The sequence below is a fragment of the Daktulosphaira vitifoliae genome, unplaced genomic scaffold (assembly GCF_025091365.1).
Source record: "Daktulosphaira vitifoliae isolate Bord-2020 unplaced genomic scaffold, ASM2509136v1 Scaffold_1, whole genome shotgun sequence".
In the NCBI taxonomy this organism is placed as follows: domain Eukaryota; kingdom Metazoa; phylum Arthropoda; class Insecta; order Hemiptera; family Phylloxeridae; genus Daktulosphaira; species Daktulosphaira vitifoliae.
In genome coordinates this window covers 48,537,979-48,552,918 of record NW_026099572.1, presented here as the reverse complement: position 1 = coordinate 48,552,918, position 14,940 = coordinate 48,537,979, and the positions used below count along the sequence as shown (strand labels likewise).

At 23.5% G+C, this 14,940-nt stretch overlaps 2 protein-coding genes across 5 annotated transcripts in view; one reads left to right on the top strand and one right to left on the bottom strand.

Annotated features, from left to right (window-relative positions):
* Positions 1–3,950: 3,950 nt before the first annotated feature.
* Positions 3,951–9,944, bottom strand: LOC126900168 (late secretory pathway protein AVL9 homolog). The gene is made up of 10 exons (XM_050675651.1): positions 9,595–9,944; positions 9,158–9,364; positions 8,851–9,085; positions 8,569–8,758; positions 8,223–8,505; positions 7,756–7,890; positions 7,473–7,695; positions 7,053–7,224; positions 5,990–6,078; positions 3,951–5,893 (listed from the first exon to the last, which is right to left on the bottom strand). The coding sequence occupies exons 1-10, from the start codon at positions 9,655–9,657 to the stop codon at positions 5,784–5,786; spliced, it is 1,707 nt and encodes a 568-aa protein (XP_050531608.1). The 5' UTR covers positions 9,658–9,944; the 3' UTR covers positions 3,951–5,783.
* A 2,168-nt stretch (positions 9,945–12,112) lies between these two features.
* The window catches only part of LOC126900045 (tyrosine-protein phosphatase Lar), a 104,441-nt gene continuing 101,613 nt past the window's right edge, over positions 12,113–14,940 (top strand). For 2 of the 4 annotated variants that reach the window (XM_050675487.1, XM_050675482.1), the window contains exons 1-2: positions 12,113–12,378; positions 13,641–13,703. In XM_050675487.1, the coding sequence (XP_050531444.1) occupies positions 13,681–13,703 (23 nt within the window). In that variant the 5' untranslated portion in view covers positions 12,113–12,378; positions 13,641–13,680. The remainder of the gene's footprint in view (positions 12,379–13,640; positions 13,704–14,940) is intronic. The other 2 variants (XM_050675499.1, XM_050675508.1) reach the window with 2 other exon arrangements.

Below are 14,940 nucleotides of genomic sequence, written 5' to 3'. Positions count from 1 at the left end.
GTCCCAATGTTATGGTTTTAAGTTCACGGAACTATATTATGAATAAAATTGAGTGGGTTACAAAAACTGAGCAATCAGACTCAAAAATATTGTTATAAAAGATACACAACAACTTATATTTTAATAGAAATCTGATAACATTATTAATTATCATAATAAAAATTTGAAATAACAAAATTACATTTTCTTAAACTCAAGTTGAAAACTTATATTATTATTAACAGTATTCTAGCAAATATTTTATTGCCCTATAATTATAAATCTGAACAACTTCTTTTCATTGACAAAAATAGAATAAAATTTTTCGTTAAGGGAAGTAAACTTCATTTATCCTACACTAAATTATATTTTTATTAAAAATTAAATCTATATTAAAAATATTAATTTAAAACTAAAAAGTATGTGATTATCTGTTTGAATAATGGTAATATTGGTCCCGAAAACATACCCGCATTTTTTCAGTAATTCTTTTGTGGCTTTTTGAATTAAAAATTTTTAGATTAATATTTTTATTATACTTTTAATTTTAGCCACAAGCGATCAATGTTTATTATATTTTTATTAGTGTTGTTATAAACTTAACAAATCGTTTGTTAGTGTTAAATACATAACACTTGGGACAATATTATTTAAACAACTAAAAAACTAGAGTTATCCATTATTAAATTTTCTTACAGAGTAATTCACTTAAGTATTCAAACCTTGTTAATTTGAAAAATAGGTTGCTAGAAGTGTAATTAAACGATTTTTTTTTTCAAAAAATTTGTTAAAATGGTTTTTTTGGTAAAAAAATTCTTTAATATAATAAAAATAAAAATTTTAATATATTTGTTTTTTGTGTTAACCATTAATAGATAAAAACTTTAATAAAAATTTTACTGCAAAATTTATTCAAATATCTATTTTATTAAAAACTTGGAAAATTAAATTTTAAATCTTAATTATTATTTATACATAGATAAATTCAACAATGTGCATATTTTATAGTCCTTAATAACATCTGATATAGTAATATAAAAAAAAAACTCAAATGTGGACATAGCTTCTATGACGATATTAGGTTTTACATTACCTTCAATGACAAAACATTTGACCACCACTGTTTTAATTAATAAAATAAATAAATATGTTCTCGCGAATATAATTTTAGAGGTTTCCAGCACATTTTCTAAAATGGGAAGCTTAAAATTTTTTAAAAATATAATTTAAATAAAATGGTATTATCTAAACGTTTTATTTGTATGATGCTACACTCTTATGTGCACGATTTTAATAATAAAGAATGTGTTAGTATATTTAGTTATAATTTTTATCTTTAATATAATATTCGTTAATTATTGAGTTATAACATCTATAGTTTGGATGAAAAAGTTTGCAATTCATACTTCCTCATTTTTTACTTTTTAATAACTTTGAACTATTTGAATATAAGAGAAATAATGTTGTAATATTAATATATTTTATAATTCGTGAACACTATCGATCAATTATAAGTATTGTGGTATAATACACTACATTTGACTGTAATGAATGAATTTTGTTATGATATGTGTATAAAGAAATTAAATTTATTTATTTTTATTAAATCAGTGACATTCGCCTACAGACACAGTATACAACTATTTGGATTTACAGCTATACTAACATGATTATTATTATTACATTTTTATATACCTATATAACTAAGTACTTTTCTAACTACCATTAGTAGTGGTTTATCAAGGTATATAATATTGATTATTCAAAATTTGAAGAGAGGGATCTAATTTTTCGAATAGATATGTTGAAAACTTCTTAATAAAATTATTCTTGGTCAATTTTATATAATAATTTAGTTTATATGTCAAAAATTATGCCAATTACATAAAAAAATTATTTTTAATCTATACAAATTTACAACTAGAGCTACAACACAGCCTGATATTTTTCAATATGATTCTTATATAAACACAATTAAAATTATTATGTTTGTTTTAAATAATATTTATTGGTCTTTAATTTTTAATGTATAATTAAATATAATTGTTTATTTATTAATAATGTAACGGTTAAAAATGCAAACAGAATAGAAAATATACATTATTTTATAATATATAACAATCATTAATATATGTCGAATATAACGTGAAATCTTAAAATAAATGTCAAAAGTTTAAATACAGAGTAACTATACTTAAACATGGTTAATGTATCACGATGAAAATTTTTATCAAGTACAATATCAAAAAAGAATCATGTTTTAAAGTGAATAGTAATTATAATATTGTCTGAAAGATTCAATGTTTTTAAATCCTGAATGTGACAAGCAAAAAAAGATCTTCACGAATAATGGTGATCTCGATCATAAAAAAATAAAACGCATATAAAAATATATACATATTTTAATTACTTTAAAAGAAACTATAAATTTTAATATCTATTACTTTTAATGAGAAAGGCGATTGCTGACTTTGATATAGCGGATTTGCGGGGTACTAAGTATCATGAAATGACCAGAACCGTGGCGGATGTCTACATTATTTTATTTAATTATTATTTTTAAATCTAAAAAATTATTGTGCGGATGTTGATAATTCAATAAACTAATTCTACACAATGTTATTTACTGTACAATGAATATGCTAATCTGTGGAGTAACCAAACAATTTTCGGGTTGGTTTTTTAGAGGTGAGAATATTTTATGCATATTTGATAGCTCTTTTGCCCATAAAAAACTGTTTTGGCTATATCGCTATTTTAAATTTTTAAAGTCATTTGATATTTTTTCTTATGTATCACAAAAAATGTTATTGCACCACGAAAAATTACCTTCTGTAATTTATACCAGGTAACGTTGTAGATAAAGAGCACTATTGATAAAATTTACTATACTAAAGAATAAATGATATAATTGGAGACCTAGTAAGGAGAATAGTTGGAACTAGTATTTCTGAAGGGTGCAATCCAATAAATTGATTATATTATGATATTATGAATATAAAAAATCTAACAATTAGTTTACAAAGTCTTCATCTAGTAAGGAAGAGTTTCCTTTGTCTATAACAATTGGCTTGTTTCCTAATTTATAAACACCTTAAGAATAATAAAGTTTTTATTTATCTCCATTTCAGTAGAGGAAACAATAGACGTATTGTAAATATATAAAAACACTACCCCCTTACCACAATATGTATACAATTTTTTTATATTTATAAGAATATTTATCAGCAAAACAATATAATTAAAAAAACTAAGTTTTTTATAATAAATTTATAAATTAATCTTTACAACAACTGAGTATGAATTTGCAAACAGAAAGCCTACAATTTTAATATTTATTTTCAAAAAAAAAAAAATAATAAATATTTGTACAAATAAAATAATAAGTATTTATTTAGTATGCAATACTCAGAGTGATTTTTTGACTTAAGCCACTCGATTTCTCTTAAAATTATTATTTTTTGGCTTTTGTTAGTTACATATGTGTATCTCCATTTATCTGCCATAAAATATTTTTTATGTTCATTCCTTATACATTATAAAGGTTTCAACTTTATTTTCTCAAATAGTAACATACATAATTGGCTTGTATAATAGAGTTATTTAATTTAAGAAATGACTGGTCGACAACAACTTTTTAACTATTATTTCAAAAGTTATTAACAATTTAAATATAGACAGAAGGAGTGAGATCAAGAAATTAGTAATAAAAATAGTATCATCTTCAGTCAATATTTAAATTGTTAATAATTTCTGCATTAATAGTTCAAAAGTTGTAAATGACTTTTTATTTTACAAGCCAATTAACTATGTATGTTACTTTTTGAAAAAATAAATTTGAAATTATTATAATATATAAGGGATGAACATAAAAAATGTTCTACAGGATAAATAGAACTACACGTATAACTAACAAAAACTAAAAAAAATATTATTTTAAGAGAAATTGAGATGAGAAAATAATCATCATGTAGACATAAAGTATATATTTATTAATCAAAATTTAAAATATCAATTAAACAGTTACATAAATTTATAAATGTTTACAAAGTGATTTGTTTATTATTGAACAAGAAATAAATATTAATATTATATGATACATTTAATTATTCACCTCTTTTAGTGACTTGTTCTTTCAATGATTAGAACGACTTTTTAACAAAATTGGACTAGTAATTAAAGAGTTAACAATTTAATGGCAAGATTTTTGTTATTTTTATTATTAGAAATTTACAAGCTGAATTCCTGTTCTCGCCTTGGTATAAATGTGTTATTAATTTCTGAAATGCATGTCCAATAGTTGAATTGAAAAGTCATTTTCTTAACTAGATAATTTTGTATTTTGTAAGCTAGATAAATATGTATATAGCCATTTGAAAAATGAATGTTAATACCTTTATTATTCATAAGGAATGAACACGAAAAACTCTATGGTTGATAAATTGACTAAAACATGTAATTAAAAGAAATCAAAATTAGAATTATCAATATTATATTTATGTTTGAACAATTAAGTGGTCAATGATAATCATCTTGTACATAGCATTTAAAAGTAAAAATGGAACTTTAGAATTTATTATAAATTAAATATTGAGAGTAAAAAACAATAATTACTAATGACTTACAACTAATTTTAAAATTAATTTATGATGGTAATGACCATTATTTAAAAATGTTATACATGAACAATACATTTGAAAAATTATGAACTGTATTTCTAACACTACTGTTTATTATAAACATTACAAAAGGTTTTTTAAATCATATCATATTATATAAACAAAAAAGTTATTATTTTGAAAATTATTTAAGTTATTAATAAATTTTTTTGTAAGAGGGACAAGTGTTGTACAGTACTCTAATAAAGGCTTATTACAATTAAAACATTTTTGAAATAAACACTTATACATTTATATAACATTATATACATATATTTATTACACAAGTTCAAGTTATTAATATTAGTGATAACATTTATTCGACTATAGGAAATATATATATATAGTACTCATATTTATAATTCTCCATTTTATTTGTTAATAGTTTTAATTCACATAAAAATAAATTTTGGTTAAATATAAATAATTTTTATTATGATTTTTTTAATGATAACTTTATATTTGATTGATAATTTATATAGTATTAAATAAAAAATAAATACTATTAATCACACTTAATCATTCATTATTAATAAAATCAAAGGCAATTTGATGAATAAAAGAGAAAACAATATTTAAAGCACTAAAAACATCAATAATTCAAACATTTTATAAATTCTATTAAAAATAAAATTTATTTTAGTAGAATTAATAAAATAAGAAAGTATGCTCAAAATACATTACTAAATCTTTAATTATTGAATGAAATATATATTTTATATTTTAGTGTTTTTAAAATAATTATCTGTTGATTGTTTAAAATGTAGTAATTGAATACTTATACAAAAAGGTATAGGTAATATTATCAAGATAATTAAAAGCAATGTAAATAGTAAAAAAATAACTATTATACTTACAGATTCAATTTTAGACTAGATTTTGTTAGTGAATCTAATTATACATTTCTTGTATGGAAATAATATGCAATTAATTTAGTTTTCTTAATAACTAGGCAGAATAAATTTTTTTGACAAAAACATGATGTCACAAATATGTAAATTTATAATTCTTAAATGATTAATGTTTGAAGATATTTTTGTAATTTTAAAATATATAATAGTATAGTTTTGCACATAGTACAATTTGTATAATTATATATAATACATACATACTTATATATAACATAAAACATTTTTATATAGTAATCTAAACATTTTGAATAGGGGGTTGTACTTCTTCATTTTCAAAATCTTGGGCTGTTGTTAAGTTGCTCCACCAATTGGTCACAGCCCCTTTAGCTTGTGAAATAGCACCACCTAAAAATAAATAATTATATAATTTATGATGATTAATTAATTTAATTACATAAAAAAATATTAAATGAAATTAAAACTCAATTTTAAAGTGCCTACCAACAGCTTTTCCTGTGGTTGCAACAGCTCTACTAGTATTTTGAACAGCTTGATTCAGTTTTCTACCACTTTCACTACTTTGCATTGTACTAAAAATAGGGCAAAACATTCAAATTAGATTAAAATTTTCACTAATAATACAAAACCAAATTAAATACTACATTAAAGAAATAAAATTTTTTTTTTATTAGTTTTGTGGAAAAACAGCAGTAATTAAAATATATTTAATGAAAAATTAATACAAAACTAATAATTTGAAAACTACAAAAGTAAAGATGAAGATAACTAATTAAAAACAAAGCTCACAACTGATAAATAAACAAATTTCTCAATATAATTATTAATTTAAGAGTAACCGGAGTGGCTAGCATTAAAAGAATTGGCCTATATATATATATCAATAACTATTTAATAAGAAATATCATTTTATATTATAGAATAAAAATTACTAGTATAACTGTATTGTTGTATAACTAATAAATTGTAAACCACTAAACTTTTTACTCCCATCACAAGCATTGCTTAAAGGCAAGTATCAATATTTATATTAAAAAAACGTTTTGATATATCTTTACACGTTGAGTGCTGACGTCAATGTGTAAATAAAAGTAAAATAAATATTTATGATTATATATATAAAATTACTGTTGAAACTATACTTTGTACTTCAATTTTTTTTGGAAAGTAACATTTTTGTAGGAAGAATAATGTATAAGCAAAAAATTTCTCAAGAACAAATACATAAAACCAAAGCCTAAATTGAGGGTAAATGCAAAGAAATTTAGTCACTCTATGTTCAGTACAATTAACAGATCTTTTCCAAATTTATTTAAAATGTCTTTAATTTTATGGATACATGGAACATTCAAAACAGTTATAAATGATAAGTAATATGAATTTTTTATCTTTTGTATCTCCTAAAATGATGTGATTTTTTATTATTATGTAATAACAATTATAATAAGCAATTTTATAATTTGTCAAATTAATAGTCTTTTGACTAATGACCTGTAAAAAATTGTATAAATATAAAAATAATAACAAGTAAATTAATAAGAATTACTGGCTTATTCTAAGTTTCATGTCTGCTACAGATAATTGTCCTGCAAACGGATGACAAGGTTCAATGGCTATAATTGCCTTGTGGTCTTCATTCAGCCAAATTTGATAACTTTTTGTTTGTTGCCAAGTAGAAATAAAAGTAGGGTTAAAATGATTTAATTCAGGAGCTCCTTCTACAATAATGGAAGAAATAAAATTCATAATTATTATTATCTATACATAGAAAAGTAATTTTTTAAAAATTTTATTTGATTCAAAGATAAACTTTGTGAAAAGACACTTTTTTTATTACAACAATAGAATTGGATTTTTTGAAAATTAAAATGTAATTAGAACTTAACTTAAGTAAAAAATTTTTTAAATAATCTTTCAAGTTTCAGCTAATTGTATGAATATATTTTATTTTAATGAGTATACTAACCATTTAGAAGAGAAGTTCTTAATAATGATAGTAAATATGCTTTAAATTGAGCTCTAATCCATTCATCACCACCTTCCCAACCTACTCCATCAAGAAAGACATCTTCCTTCTCTGGTTGAACAACATGCCTCACTAAGTAATCAGCAAAGCGTAAATCCTCTGTTGTTAAATGTAAAATTCTTTTAAGATCCACATTTTCAATTTCCACTTTACCATCATCAATCTAAATAAAATTTAAGCTAAAAATAGTAATTTAATAATTTTTTTGCACACTTTTAGTTACCTCAACAATTACATCAGCTAGATTCTTTTTTTGTTTAAACAAAATATTTGACGCTCCAATCATATAGCCTCTAACACTAGCATCTGTTAAAATATCCATGTATGATAAACAAGAATATGGTTGACAAATATTACCCTAAATTTTTAAAATTAAGTTATTATATCAGTTATATGTTTTATTGGCACCATGAGATTTAAAGAACATCCATATAAAATTTAAAAAATAGTTTTCTTTTAAGAAAAAACGTAAACATTTTATTAGAATTAAAACAACAGAACCGCTAGTATTTTATTTTTCAGTTTTATCATAGAACTTTTAAACACTTTTGAATCTATTTTTTCCTAAATCTTAGTAACTTTAAAATTATAAGAAGATGAAAAAATATCATTATCTTGAGCTTCTTATTGAAGTTCTACTGTAATATTTAAATGTTCTTTAAAAATAGTAAATAAACTTTAATACATTACGTTATCGAAAATGGACATAGGAACAGCACAATTTGCTGAGTTAATCTGCGCAATGCTTATCATATTGTATTGCATAGCAGCTTCACTTAATGAATCAATACTAGGATCTCGAGGAATGTTAGAAGTGAAGCTATTTAAATTTACAACATCTTCTTCTGTATTATAATGTATTACAGAAGATTTTTCGGAAACTATATTATTAGATCCATTATTTTTTACTTTTTGAGAACTAATAGAAATATCTTCTTCTTTATCTTCTGTTGATATATTAGGTTGTTTTGGTCTAAAAAAAAAAATAAACTCTACTTTAATAAACAAATTTTTAATAAAAAAATATTACATTTACTTGATACTAGCAGATTTTTTAAGACCACTTTCAATTAATCCTGGGTGAAGTGACAATAAAGTAAGAATTGTAGAGCATAATGGACGAACTGGTGAATAAAAAAATAATACTTTGCGTTCAAGAAGTAACAATTTAAACAGTAAAACTACTTTATGTTTAAACTTGGTAACTAATTCAACTGCTGATAATCCTAAAATTTAATAAAATTATCAAATCAATATTAAATAAAAATTATTATTTTTTCTAATATTATTATTAATACTATTGATTCTTTATACATACCTACATATAAATGAGGGCTTGTACTGATGTTTTCTATACTAGAAAGACAAGCATTAAGATGATGATATGTATCGTGTAAGAGTGTGATTTTGCTAAAATCTCCTTCCTCAAAATAAGCATGAGTAATTAGGGACATTTTAACTTGAATATGTCCATATAATGGTAACTTGCTAAGAACACAAACAGACTTTTGAATTGTGCTTCGTGTCATATCTGGGGTTCGGTTAATAATTTTCTAAATAAAAGAACATATGAATCTTATGTACAAAGATAAAATAGACTTATTGATTCTTAAATACTAAAGTACCTCTAATGGAATTTGTCTGTAGCATGAAATTCCGTAGATTGTTTCATTAGGATTTTTCAAGCTTGGAAGATGAAAATATGATGTGTCTTCATCAAAGTTGTGAGATCCATCAGGCAAGGCTAAAGAAGGTAAATGTTTCCAATCATTTGGGCATTCATTAAGCTCTCCAGTGGTATCATCTTTAAATGGTGGATAAGCATACTCAACCTAAGCATTAAAAATTGTATAAATGCAATAAAATGACTATGATTCATTAAAAGTATGGAAAGATACTTAATGATACAATAGTTAATTACTTCAATAGAGATAACAATTTTTTAATGTTTTTATTAGAATTAAATAATTAATTGAAAAACGATTATTTAAAACAATTAAAGTTTTAAATGAATATGAAATTAAATGTTTGATTTGTTATTAATTAATTAGACAAAACTTACTTGACATCCTCTTTTATGATGAAATCCAATGACCAATACATGTAAGATAGGATGTTCTGGCATATTAATGATTTTTATTTCAAATTAAAAATATAAAGTTCTCGTCATTATATCGGTACAATCATGCAAACTGTTAATATACAATTTAATGATGTATAAATTATAATTAAAAAAAAAAACTAGGGATGTAGGAAATAAAAATTAAAAAAAATTTAAATATCAAATATCAAATTTTGATTCTCCAAATGCTATAATTAAATTCCTAATTAATTAAGGATAGTCAACATATTTATTGAATCAAAAGCGATGTAAATAAATCAATACATAATTGTACTAGTCTTCTCGTTAAATTATTTTGGTTGATAATAACTAATCACAATTATAGAGTAGTAAATATATAACATATTATTGATTTGATAAGAATCATGAATCACGGAATTTGATAATTAACGAATTTGAGTCAGCACATGCGTAATATTAATGTAAGAAATGTCGATAACAAGGATAGCTGTCCTTGTCATTTTAGTAATGGTTATCTAGATAACTAATGCCAAAATGTTGAAAAAAATTTATAGAATTTTTATTTTATTTTTGATAATCTCTCTCTTTAATGGAGTAAAATTATTAACATATCTTAACAATATTTGATTTAATATAAAACATTTTTTTAATGTTAAAAAGAAATTAAATTTGGTTTATCGAAAATATCTACATGAGGGTCTATGCGCCAGAGTCGGTAACGCGGCAGTATTTGATGTGCACTGCCTCGGGATAGAAACTCGTTTAAGAGCGGCTTTATTTACCAAGCAAGAGATCAGTTTTGTAATTGACGTTGTCATCCCTCTCTTCGGCGTCGAACAACCATCCGTACTGGAGTATATCAGTGATTAAGAAAACTTCCCCTCTGGGGAAGGTCGCTATGACTCTTAATGGGGCTAAAAAGTACAAAAATACATACCTACATAATTTATCCATTTCTTTAGAATACAACATTTGTTTAACAATTTCAAGCATTAAGTTATCACGTGAAATATATTTTTTATGGATAGTCATTTTTTTAATATAAAAGAAAGTTTTTGAAAATAAAATGTTCGGACCCATTGGATTCAACACAAATTACGATAGCCAAAAAATAATTTTTTACTCATTATTAAATAAAAATAATATTGTTAATTTGATAACACAATTTTGTTAATTGAGGAAGTATATGAATATAGGAACAATTAAGGAAGCTTAGGCCTCCAGAGTAAACTATTCAAATAATTTAAAACACTTTATTTTTATAAGAAAAAATTAGGGGGTAGTTTAATTAGCAATCCCAAAAATTTTATTCTAGTTAAACCTATGTACATAAATATCTTGAGCTTTTAATTAACATTGTTGATACAATAAATATTTTTTTAATTTTATGAAAACCTAATATAAAAGAAATCCATGTTTCTTTCTAAAATTTAAACAAATTAAGTTATTAAACAGTTTTTATGTAGCTTCCATTTTCCAAATTGAAAATTTGTTTGTATCGTCTGCATAACTATTTTTTAAATACGCCTCTGATGTTATAATAACGTCAGATATAAAGTTGCTCATAACCTTTTGTAATAAAAGATTGTCAAACTAAACTATGATTAGTGCGTAATTATAATTTACTATGTATAAAAATAAAATTATAATTTTATGGTGAACTAAACATCTACAAGGGCCTAGTTGAACGTCGCCTGGAAATTTATATCTTCAATTAGCTTACTCAGGGGCGGACTTAGGTATGTGGTGGCCCCTGGGCGGAATGCATTGTGGGGGCCCCTTATACATAAACAAGGAAATATATTATTTACTTATTAAATAACAATTATTATCATATTTGTGATACCAATGTATACCAAATTTGTGGGGGCCCCTGGGCTGCAGCCCACTCAGCCCTCCCCTAAATCCGGCCCTGAGCTTACTGTATTGTATGTTAGTCTTAATTCAGGTATTACTTGATAACTATTTAACTATAGTAGTATTTTTTATATATAATCATTTAAATAATTTTTACTAATCATGTAGATTCAAAAATGCATCATATTCTAATACATTTGTAATATAATAAGATATTGTTTGGAGAAAATACTTCTTTCAAATAATATATTACTTGAAAGTAATTAATATTGCTATCATATTAATTTGCTTTATATTAATATTAATATTAATCTTGGGTCCAAAAGAAATATTTTTTTAAGGGTGGAGTAATTTCATTATTTTTGTTACAATAAGAGCTATTTTTCAAAAAGGATTTTATTGCGTTAATTTAGCTGTGTAGGATTACTTCAGAAAAATATAAAAACTATTTTATCTAATATTTTTTTAGATATTGCATGAGGCATAGTTAGCCTATGACTGTATAATATTATGTTTCACTGTTGAATTTTTATATTATCTTTAATGTTTTACGTACTGTTAAATAATGCTTTTAACAATCAATATTGTTAATTTTTATATTAAATTGGTTGCACTGTTGCTTATCAACTTTGTTATCTCTTCGTAGTCCACCAGGTGCCGCCGCAGTCATGTTTTTTATACCGATTGTGTTGTGTAAATCTGAGTATGTATGTGTATCCCTTATGTCCCTTCCGTTCTTTATCGTAAACATAACTATCGGTTTTTCAACCCTTCAGAATAATTGACTCTTTCCTAGACTTAATTTTTATTAAACTTAAGCGTATTCGCTTAAATATCTAATGTTAGTCTTTAATAAACAGAACTAGTTGATATCTAACGAACTTGGGACTATTTTAAGGATTTAAGGTAAGAATTACTACTTTTTACTGTGTGCACACCCTCTACCCCCTGACAACCCATGTATGTGATGGAGAGGTAAAAAAGCCAGCTAAATGGTTCTTACTGTGTAGTATTTATTGATTTTTACTTGTCTTTCTGTGACATATCGAAAAATGTTTTTTTTTCGATCATTAAGTTTATATACAATGATGTATTCAATATATTAATCACAAATTTAATCACTATACATAGGGTAAAGTTGACAATAACTGTTGAGGGAGTTATATCCAATGGAAGACCTAATTAAGGGTTTTTTATTATACAGGTGTCCAATTATCATGGGTGTTTTATTATATATATTTAGTTTATAATTGTTACTATCCTTTTATTAAAATCTCTTACAGGTTTCACTTATAATATTTTACAAAATCTTGAAAAAGTACTTAATAAAGTGGTTTATTTTGATTATCAAAATGTAGGTTTTCATGGTTAAAATTTTAGATTAAAGCTAGATTTCATTACAATTTTAGTTTGTTAGAAAAATGTAAATATTTTCTTACTATTTCAAATAATTATTGGTTTCTTTATATGGTAGGAAGATTATGAGCGGACATATTAAAAATTATCAATATAAATCGCATTGCCTTTAATTACAAATCTTTTTCATGTAAACTTTTATATTTGTTTTTAAATTCTTGAAGATGTTTAAATTGTAAAGGAAATAAATTATTTGTATATTATGTCATATACATTATAATTCTCATCCAAGTTTTTAAAGTTTGAGTTGATAGTATACAGTAAAATATGTATTGGATAAAATTAAATAATGTTAATGTGTCAGTACATTTTGCTTAATATTTGCTATTAGTCAACAATACACAAAATAAATTTAATTTTTAACTTTTATGTAATACATTATAGAATAAGTAAAACTAAAATTAGTATTATGATTGAATACATTAAATCTTTAAATTATTAAAAAGTGCTTGGAATTAAAGCTCACCATTAAATGTGCTTTTTCTAAATATTATATTAATAAATAATCTTACATTTATATGTATGAGTTAAATTTTAGTCAAAATAATTTTTTTTGAATCTCCCAATTATTGTAAAAATATGTTATAAATATAACATTAATTATCTTTCATATAATTTAGGACCACTGAAGTATTATATTATTATTATTATTAATTGTATTCATATTTTTCTGGCTAATTCAATATTATCTAAAATAATTTAGTTTTAATATGATGTAGATCTAATGAGGTATGAATATTTTTTATTTTCAGATGTCTTAAATTATTACTCTTTGTCAAAGTCAAAAGCATTATGTACAAACAGTTCATTATTCGGTAAGTATATCCTGTGATTTTCTGAAAATAATAATGAAGTATTGATGAAACTAATTCATTACCAAACCATACACAATAGTATTGTTAACATGCATTCAGAAAATTGTTAATATAATTATATAATATATACTATATATTTTTATTTGGATTTATCCTAGTATGAATTCAACACTGTTCATAAGCTTTGGTCAGGAATGTAAGTTAGATTTTCGTTATTATTTTGAATTAATGGCAATAAAAAAAAAAAATTGTTGTGGGGCTTTATTATTTTGTCCTTAAAACATATTATAAAAAAAGTCATTTAATAAATAATATTTTTATTTTAATCATTTGAAAATACAATAATACTGTATAAAATTATTAAGGCATTTATTTATGTTCTTAGAAACTTTGTATTCAATATTGATTAGGTGAGATTGTATGAACTTAAAATATTATTTTTATTATTTGTTTCCCACATTAATAAGTCTGCTCTTGATAAGTCTGTTGTGCAACTGAAACAATAATAAGTGTTTATTTAGTAATTAAATAATGTTAATTGAAAGTAAAATATCTCTTAAATCTACAATTGAATTATTGCTTAACATTTCTCAGCTGTAAAAATTAATAGAATATTCAAAGATAGTCATGTTCAGACATTTGATTTTAAAGTTGCTAATGTGTTTTTTTTACCAATTTATATGAATGAAAAAATTTAAAACTGTTGATATTTCGAAAGTTTAAATGAGTTATAGTAATTATTTAGACCTATAGAGGGCGCTACTATGTATGTGCTTATGTAATTCATCATTGGCTTGTAACAATTTATAAAGTATTATTTATAATTTGTTATCACCATCAGTGCTCGAAATGGCCAAAAATAAGTAGGGGAGCTCAACTTAACAATTTGAAAACTGCGTCCCTAGTATTTTGAAGACCTTTTTTTTTTTTTTACTCATTACTTTATTTAGTATTTATTAATAAATCATATTTCATTATCATACTAATATTTAAAAATATTGGTGGTATTTTCCACCGTCCTCCCGTCCCAATAAAAAAAAGTAGTTGGGGTGCGCAAAAAAATTTTAAAAAAAGTAGAGGAGCTACGTCCCCCTGCCCCCCCCCCCCCCAATTCGAGCACTGATCACCATCATTCAACATATAATATGTTATTTGATGTTTAAATAGGTTCTTATCAAGACAGAGTTAAAGGTACAGTTTTTTAAACAATCTTAAAAATATTGAAGTCTTATATTTA